Below are 9,491 nucleotides of genomic sequence, written 5' to 3' on the forward strand. Positions count from 1 at the left end.
TCTATATAAGCTCATAGGAATCGAAGCGCGACTCAACAGTTATGCGATAGTTTAGTCGAAGGAATGCGCGCTCTAAATATCAATATGGCAGTATTAGTTGGGTATACAAGTCTAAACAAGGCTCAATAAAACGTTATTGCGTTACCCAGTGTACTGTGTCAGTCATCAAACACGTTGTAGAGATAAACTACGCCATGCGGAAATCTGTAAACTTAAACTATGAATAAAGTTATGTTTCGATGATATGTGTAGAAACTTAACGGACATTTAAGTCACGGGGTGAGACATAGGATGGGGAAATATCTATCTGTGCATCTTTTCCGTCGATTTAAAACAGACAACGCATTAGCAATTACTGATGTCTATGGGCAGGCTTCGCTCTTTCTGTGAATTGCTCGCTTTTATCTATACATATAATAAAAGGGAGGGTTCGTATGTAATATTGAATGAAAAATTTCAGATAATAAAAATAGCATTTTAAAATTTTCTGTCTTTCTGTCTGTCCGCAAGCCACGTTTGATTCGAGGGTAGCTGATATGGACGGGCATATTATAGGCTACTTTTTTTTAAAATTCTGCGCTACGAAGTTTTCTGGCGACTTATCTATACCTCTATTCTAATATAATAAAGCGTAAACACACACTTCTTTGTTGCCTAAGATGTCAGCAATTACAGCATAGTTTTGAATAATTCTTTTTTTAATAAAAAGCCCTACACTTACGTCACGCTTTAGGCTATATATTTTCACGCCATTATATATATAAACATTTTGGATAAAAACCCTAATGTGGGAAAGAGACCATTAGTTGTTGCCAACATTAAGGACATCATGTCATGTCATTTTGACGTTTGCAATTGATAATTTGACATATGTTAAAAATAAATAAAGTTGTACGTAAGTTTATGCGGATGATGCAGGACGGGAACAGTATATAATTAAAAAGATTATCAACTTACCTCATTCATATAATTCCATGCTTGGCACGCCTGTACTGGGCTCAGTGGCTTGTAATGGTTGCCGAATGTATACATATAGAACAGCCATGGTGCAGGAAACAGCATTGTGAACATATCGCATAGTGCCATAGCCATTAGAACGACGTTCGTAGGTGTCCTCATATGACGACGAGATAGTACAACAACGATCAAAGTGTTAGCAACCGTGGTTGTTGCTAGAAGAAATGGGGCGATGTATCTGAAATAAAAAAAAATAGCTCCTAAATATGTTAGCGTGATGTTCTATAGCTATCTAGTTTTCGCTCGCGATTCTGTCCGCGTGGAGTTTAAAAAACAAAAGTTAGTAGCCTATGTGTTCTTCCAGACTATCTTCTACGTCTATGTCAAATATCATCCAGATCCGTTCAGTCGTTTAGGCTACAAACTCTAACAAACATCCATCCAAACTTTTGCATTTATAATATTACTAAGACTAAGATTGCTTTTGTTAAAAATGTAGTTTTTAAACCTACACTAATTTTATAAAGACGAGATATTTTTATTTTTGAAATAACTTAAAAACTACTGGGCCGATTTCAAAAATTCTTTGACCATTCCAAAGCTTCGGTATCAGTGAGTAACATAGGCTATATTTTTTTGTTATTTTTTAATTCTACGCAGACAATGTCACGAGCAACAGCTAGTACACAATAAATAAATGTTATAAAAAACATTCTAAGCTTCGTTTTTTAGTTGTTGTCTTTACTAGTTGGTACACTTTTGGTACAATTCTTCTAATTCTTTTGGATTATTGAAACTTATATACATAAAAGAATTGTCATCTCCGTTTTATAGTAGAGATGGACGAGAAGGATGGCTATATATTTTAGAACTTTTTATTAGTGAAACGATTTTACTTTTATTAAAATTCAAGTTTGTATCTAACTCAGCATAAATATGTTTAATTTTACCTTAAAATATATGCTATTCGATCGTTCATTTCTATAGCCAATTAAATTTAATGAAGCCAACTTACCCATACATCGGTTCCGCATAGTTTATTGGAAACTCACATGTCACGTTCAAGTATACATGTGAATGATTCGACGAGCAATAATCGTCGGTTGTAAAATTGGAATATTCTAGAAAACCAGTTTCATTATCATATAAACTGTAGTTAGTATGTGATGGGACATTTATTCCGTTGTCTATTGTTTTTATATTCGTTATATTCTGTGTTGGGATGTAATCCATCCAATCTTTGTCGTCCGCCATTTTGTTTGTTTTCAGCTATCTCTTGATGTATGACATATTGTTTTTTAAATTCGATGTTATCCTTGATTTTACATCATTTCTTCAATCTGTGGATGAAACAAAAGAAATTAGAATATACATAGTAATAATTGGGAGATTTTTTTTTGTAAGATAAGGTGGTAAACGAGCAAGCGGCCACCTGAATCCGCCAAAATGGCGAAGCGACCGCTGCCCATAGACATCCGCAATTGCAGATGCGTTACCTACCCTTATCCGACAGAGGAGGAGATGCACATAAAGAGGATATTTCCTCTTTCTATGCATCTCCTTCACCGTCAAATCCACTTCCCCTTCTCATCCTCTCCTTATAAGAAAAAGGTGGTGAAGAGAAAGAGATTTAAATGGGAGAGGAAACAACTATCTATGACAGACCTTCATGTGTCTTAAAGTGCGACACATTTATCTGACCCGGTAAAATTGAAACTAAACTACAATAAGCAATATCGTCCTGTGTCAAAAACATCTTTTTTGTGTGACATATCCTTAGTAGATTTTCCCTATTTTCTATCAAAACAGCGTCACATTTATCGCACCTGAAAAGTTATATGCACTATTTTGTGTTAGATATTTTTAACACAAAAATTAATACACAATTCTGACACTAAAATCACATTCGAAGGTCTGTTTGAATATTTTTTTAGCGACTACGTAATCGAAATATCTTTCTCATATAAAATATGGTAAACCGTGCACAGGTTGCGCGGCGATAGGCGTCCGATGTCGTGCGGCTTTGCTGTAAGCTGCCAGTGATGGATGGAGCTTTTGCTGAATGCCGTATACAGATAAAGTCATTTCCTTTTAGAAGTATGATTTTAGACGAACATTTTTATCATACGTTTGGTAAACACCGTTTCAAAGCCAGGTAATTTTTTTTTTAATTTAGAACGTTTCTAGATAAAGATTTCTTTAAAACCAATTTTTTAAATTGTTACAGCTTTTGAAATAGTTTTAATTAATGTTTATTTAAATAATCTTCCCTTTTAATTCCAAAAACAACAACTAGACATTTAGTATTTGCTCGCGTGTGTATCTAGATTCCTAGTAATCGATTATAACATCACTAGCGATAGAGTCACATGGACATCCCTAGACAAACCATTCAATCTTGCACGTCTCAGAGCCATGTATCAAAGCTCTCACGCGCCAGTTATTTGTTAATTCAACCAAAATGAATGTACGAATTAAACATCTTCAAACTAAGTACCGATGTACCGTATGCTGGTGACGTCCGCTCCTGTCGGTGGCTCGGAACGTAATGCCAATTGACAGTAGACGGTGTTGCCATACATTATAATGGTAGCGTCTATTATATCCATATATTACGTAAGTATTTAATATATTTTATATGCGTATAATGTAAATTATTTAATTAACTAAAGGGTGATAGTGTTTGTGACATTAATAAGTTATGAATAAATATCATTATCAAGTATCTGACGTACGGCTTTCCGCCTGTCGACTTTAATTAAGCCCGTGTGAGTTAATTCAAAATTAACTGCGCGTGGGGTTACGCCTTCAAAGTTTTATTGTTTCCGTAACAGAACGTATAACGTTAACTATAAATGTATAAAAGTAACATACATTACTTACTAAATTTGTAGTAGTTAAGACTTCAAACAATTTTGAGGTTAGTTAACTAAAACTAACCTCAAAATGGTTTGAATTTGAAAGTTTTAATTTTGAGTTTAAATCAAATTTTTGTCCTTTGCCCGTTTGAGAGTAAAAATTATGATTAAAAACATCATCCTTACCCTGTCTTTACTTAGTATTGACAAAGTATGCACTCTTTCCATACATTTATTATCTGATTTTACTTCTCTTATACAATCTAACCTATAGTTATATCTTTACTAGTTTTTGCCCGATATCGTCCGCGCGGATTTACAAAAAAAGAGAGTGAGTAGCATATGTGTTCTCCACACTATTCTTTACATCTATAGCAAATTTCATCAAGTTCCGTTTAGCAGTTTAGGCTACAAACTCTAACAAACATCCATCTAACTAAACTTTCGCATTTATAATATTAGTAAGATATAATCTACTTATTTGTGATTTTTTTTATAACATAAGGTGGCACACGAGCAAGCGGCCACCTGAATCCACCAAAATGGAAAGCGACCACTGCCCATAGACATCCGCAATTGCATCTGCAATCTGCATCTGCGTTGCCTATCCTTAATTGACGGAGGAGGAGACTCCCATAAACAGGACATTTTCACTTCCTATGCGTATCCTCTACCGTCAAATCCACTTCCCGTTCCCATCCTTCCCTTATAATAAAAGGGTGGTAAAGAGAAAAGGACTTAAATTAGGCCCCCGGCACCACACTCATCAGACGAAACGCGGAATTGCTTCCACTTCACGCCTGTTTTCTATGTGGTCGTGGTATTACACCGGGCGTGCCGAACCATTCGTGCGAAGATGTTAAAGCGGACTCTACCACTGTTGATCTTCATGTTGCATGTTTAGTTCATTAAATAATAAAGAAAAGAAAGTTTAAAACGAACGTTTTATTCTACAGAGAATCGGAGAGATAAAATTTGATCTCGTTTATTTGTGGATCGTTAACATTTCTTCGAATAACAATCTTCGTGGAACTCATGTTTGTTTTTCCAAGGTTATTGTCCTTTTCCAGGAAAATATTCTATAGAACTCGTCAATTTACATCGAGATTGCTCGCTTAGTCGCTTTTCATAGTAAAGACTCGGGGAAATTTCCGGTTTGTGATTGAAGAGTGAGTTACGTTTGGATCTGGTTTTTGTACGTTTCTTTACTTACAAATTGTTTTTGGGAATTACGATGCATTAAATATTACGTCAGAATTTAAATTGGTTAATTTTGTCTACTTCTACTTTTATTTTTATACTAGCTTTCGCCCGCGACTCCATCCACTTGGGATTAAAAAAACAAAAGTAAGTAGCTTATGTGTTCTTCCAGACTATCCTCTACATCTATACCAAATTTCATCGAAATCCGTTCAGCCGTTTAGGCTACAAACTCTTACAAACAACCATCCATCCATCTAAACTTTCGCATTTATAATATTAGTAACAGTAAAATTATAAAGAGGAAAGATTTGTATTTTTGTAAGTACGAGTATTGAAATAACTCAAAAACAATGGTGCCGATTTCAAAAAATCTTTCACCATTCAAAAGCTACGTTATCGCGGCGTAAGCGAGATATCTTAGCTGTAGTTTTTAAAGCAACTAGAATTTATAAACAAAGAAAAGGTTTACTTGAAAGTAATTGACAAAAATATTCAAAACATTTTGTAATTCATTTCTCTTTGAGAATTTTTAAATTGGAAAACTGTTACGATCAGAAAAAGGGAATCGCTTAAAACGCTTTATTAATGTTACCGTTCTAGCCGTGGGCTCTCACTGTAATGTCCACATTAAATGACATCCTTTTCATTCCCTTCGACAAAATAGAGACAACAATAATCCTTTCTACAGATATGTAGACAGTGTAAACTAACTTTAAAATTGAAAACACTTCAAAGGACATCATTGCTTTTGTTTTCAATTTATTTTCAAAGGTTTACGAGAAATAAATATTCAATTAAGAGAATATAGTCTAAGAAGTTATTTGTATTATTTTCTTTCAAAGGAATAATAAATTAGTTCAATGTACTATAAAAATGAGGAAGGTAGAAAAAAAATCTAATTTATATTATTAAAAAATCGCATATCTTCGCTTAGTTAAGCTGTTTTAAGTTTACCATTAACTTGCGCTTATCTCTAACGGGTCGGCACATATCTGAATCCACTCCCTTCTTAAGCATATACTCTGTCACACAATCTATACTTTCTCCTGTCTTCCTCTACCTTTTTAGCCATCCACATTCAATCTTAACACTTTCTGGCGTATGTCCTTATACTCTCCTCGCATAACATGTCCATACCACAGTTTTAAGTTTGAAATATGAAAATGTTTTTGGTAAATTTCCAAACTTTTTTTTTTAAATTTCCAAATAAGGTCAATTAAGTTTGGTTTAGAGTCCACGGGAACAAGATTGGTAGTCTATATCGTTACGTAGACTGTTAGAGCTTCAAAGTATTGAATACTATAAGCGTTCGCCCGCAACTCCGACTAGCCGTAGCCTGTGTTCTTCCAGACTATCCTCTACATCTATGCCAAATTTCATAAAGATCCATTCAGCAGTTTAGGCGACAAACTCTAACAACCATTCATCTAAACTTTCGCATTTATAATATTAATGAGAAGTAACGTTAGATAGTATGATTTGTCTTTTTTTTTAAACGTATATTTACCACAAATTGTAGTTATCTTTTAGTTGGTATAAATGTTATTGTAATTGTTAATCTCTTGTTTTTCAATAAAATAACTTCTATTTCTATTCTATTCTATTCTTAGTATTTAATAATTAATAATATGTCATGTTTTTATTTGACATTTATTAAACCTCACGAATATCAAATAAATTACTGAAATTCATAGAATTCAAGTCATTACAACATTCATTACATTTGATGGATTTTTTAATTAATCTCCGTTTTCAATTACCAGACCTTTATAAATCTAAATCAATATAATTTCAGTGTCAATTTATCAGTCTGTACAAATGTATTGAATACATGTGTGCAATTGACTTAATTGAAAAATAAGAGCGCGCGCACACCTTTGACTAAACTATCGCACAACTGATCAGTCTGTCATTGATATCTATTAGCTTATATGGACCGCACACTACTCGATTTTTAGTTGTCCAACAAAACAGTTGATTGGACTGCGAAACAAATGACAATCGCACAACGGTTGTGCGATAGTTTAATCAAAGGTGTGTGTCCGTTCTAATGAGTTGAAAAACAAGAGAGTGGGTAACTTAGTACTTGATTTGTAATCTGTCCTGGGATCGAATCCCGCCATATACCAATATGTTTTTCGAATTACTCATAGGTTCCACGACGTTCTTACGGTGAAGGAAAATATCGTGATGTCTGTACAAATCGATAAAGAAATTCAAAGATAGGTGAGAAGTCATATTCAAAGATATGGTGCTCCTAACTTAGGGTGGCTTCGAGATCATTAGTGGGAATTTATACTTAGTTGATGAGGAACTAAATAAGTGAATATGGTCGCCATGTTTGAAATTTGATGTTCTATATTAAAATTTCAGATTTGGATTCGAATTTCAAAAAAATTCAAAGAGTGATGACTGAGATGACGTATGATAGAGTTATGTGGAGGACAAAAATCTGTTGCGCCCTACGGGAGTAGGATAAGCAGAAAGATGATGATGATTTGGATTCAAATCTTGTTAGACGATCTGAAAGTATTCTTTGGTTATAAAAATATTAGCCGTTTGTTTTGTATTTTGCTTTGATGTTTAAATCTCCAAGGATATCTCTTTGAGTAAAAGCAATCCTGTTATATTTACAAAACTTCGGTTCCAAGGGAATGATAAACTTTGTGATAGCAATATGGATACGTAAAAGGTTTCTTAAAATAAAATGTGTTGATGAAAAATGTAAAGTCGCCGTCTCTTAAAACCGCCTCTAAAAGTTTTTTAACTCTTAAAAACTGTCTTCAAAAGTGTTTTGTTTTATTAAAGTAAATGTTCCCGTGCGGCTTCATCCGTTTGAAATTGTAAAAACTTTAGTTTACGAGTATTGTTTACATTAAGGTAACTTTTAATTGAAAATGTCATAATTATATTTTTAATGCAACTTTGATAGGAATTTCTAGGGAAGAAAGAATTCATGTTTGCACTAAGACATTTGTCCTTAAGGACGTCTTTAATTTTAAATTTAGTATGAGTTCTCGTCTTTGTCTGCGTGGAATTATAAAAACTTTATTTTATTGTTTACATTTTTCAAATACTCAATTGCAAATGTCAAAATTACCGTTACCATAACCTTGCTTCCTTAATGTTGACAGTAGTTTATAGTCCCTTTCCCAAATGAGTGGTGTTTCCAATTTATTTACCCCCCTTTAGCGTCGAAATATATAGCCTAAAGCGTGTCGTAAGTGTAGTATTTTTATTAAAAAAGGATTATTCGAAAATATATTGTGATTATTGACCTACGCCACGAAGTAGTGTGTATTTACGCTTAATTATATTAGTACAGATAAAGAAGGATAAGACGATAAGGTAGAAATCTGGCCCTTTAGGTCCTTGAATAAGCCCAACGTCCCCATTAAGATATCAAATTAGTCCCCACATGTTAGCATGAGAGGTGTTGAGTACCCAATTTGCTTTGTGTAAAGTCACATCTCGAGTTTCACAATGTAACGTAGTAATAATAATCTTGTATTTGTAGGTTACTTTATAATTTACGCACTAAATAGGTAGGAAAATTCTCCTTCGTAGAAATAAGGTTTTATCATAATAAAACGATGAAATTTGGTACAGATATTGAATACAGTTATACAGACATAGAACATAGTTACAAACAAAAAAGTTACAGTTGTAGTCATTACATACAAAAATCAAAATATGCAAAATCTTTCCTCTTTACAATATTAGTATATTTTTAAGTAACAGTCCATATATTTAAATTATTTAAACTTTCGTGGGACATTTTATAAATAATTATTTACGGCTTACTCACGTATACTTTTTTCCGGTGACGACACTGAAACTGGTCGGTGCCGTAACCGGTAAAAGTATACGTGAGTAAGCCGTAAATAATTAATTAGTCCATATACTTCTATAAAAAGTTACAGAGAACTGAGATATATCGTTTGTCAAATTTTCTCTGTATTGTAACATGTGAATGCTTCTGTACAGTCTCGATTGTCTAGTTGTAAACTACAATAGGAAGCCGCAGGATTGAGACGGAGGCAGATGTATCGACCCGGCAGTTACCGGTTTGATCCAGTTTGACCCGGTTAGCAAGTTAGCTTTCTTAAGATGTTACAAGAAAAATATTCGTAACTAAAGTTCCTATATGCGTGTTAAAATAGCGATTTCACTAATACATGGAGAAGTATTTGAGGCTAGAAAATTCTACAAATTACATTCAATAAAAATAATATTTGGACCTCTGTCTTTTTAAAGCCGACGCATCGATAACTTGCTGATGTCTATGGCCAGAGATAACTTTGTCACCTTATTTTATCTATCTATATCTATACATATACAAAAATTGGAGTGTCTGTTTGTAATATAAAAAAAAAATTCAAGATTTCGGAAAGATAATTTATTTGCGTTGCTGATAAATATGTGTCTGTCCGCTAGCCGCGTTTGTTCCAGGTAATCTCCGAAACGGCTGGG

At 33.7% G+C, this 9,491-nt stretch overlaps 1 protein-coding gene across 1 annotated transcript in view; it reads right to left on the reverse strand.

The window, feature by feature from the left end:
- The window catches only part of LOC106108699 (probable G-protein coupled receptor 139), a 47,719-nt gene that overhangs the window by 20,364 nt on the left and 17,864 nt on the right, over positions 1-9,491 (reverse strand). The window contains exons 2-3 of the mRNA XM_013289959.1: positions 1,973-2,297; positions 958-1,195 (exon numbers count right to left, since the gene is read on the reverse strand). Coding sequence (XP_013145413.1) covers positions 958-1,195; positions 1,973-2,211 — 477 coding nt within the window. The 5' untranslated portion in view covers positions 2,212-2,297. The remainder of the gene's footprint in view (positions 1-957; positions 1,196-1,972; positions 2,298-9,491) is intronic.

Source organism: Papilio polytes, unplaced genomic scaffold (assembly GCF_000836215.1).
Source record: "Papilio polytes unplaced genomic scaffold, Ppol_1.0 DF821400.1, whole genome shotgun sequence".
Classification (NCBI taxonomy): Eukaryota; Metazoa; Arthropoda; class Insecta; order Lepidoptera; family Papilionidae; genus Papilio; species Papilio polytes.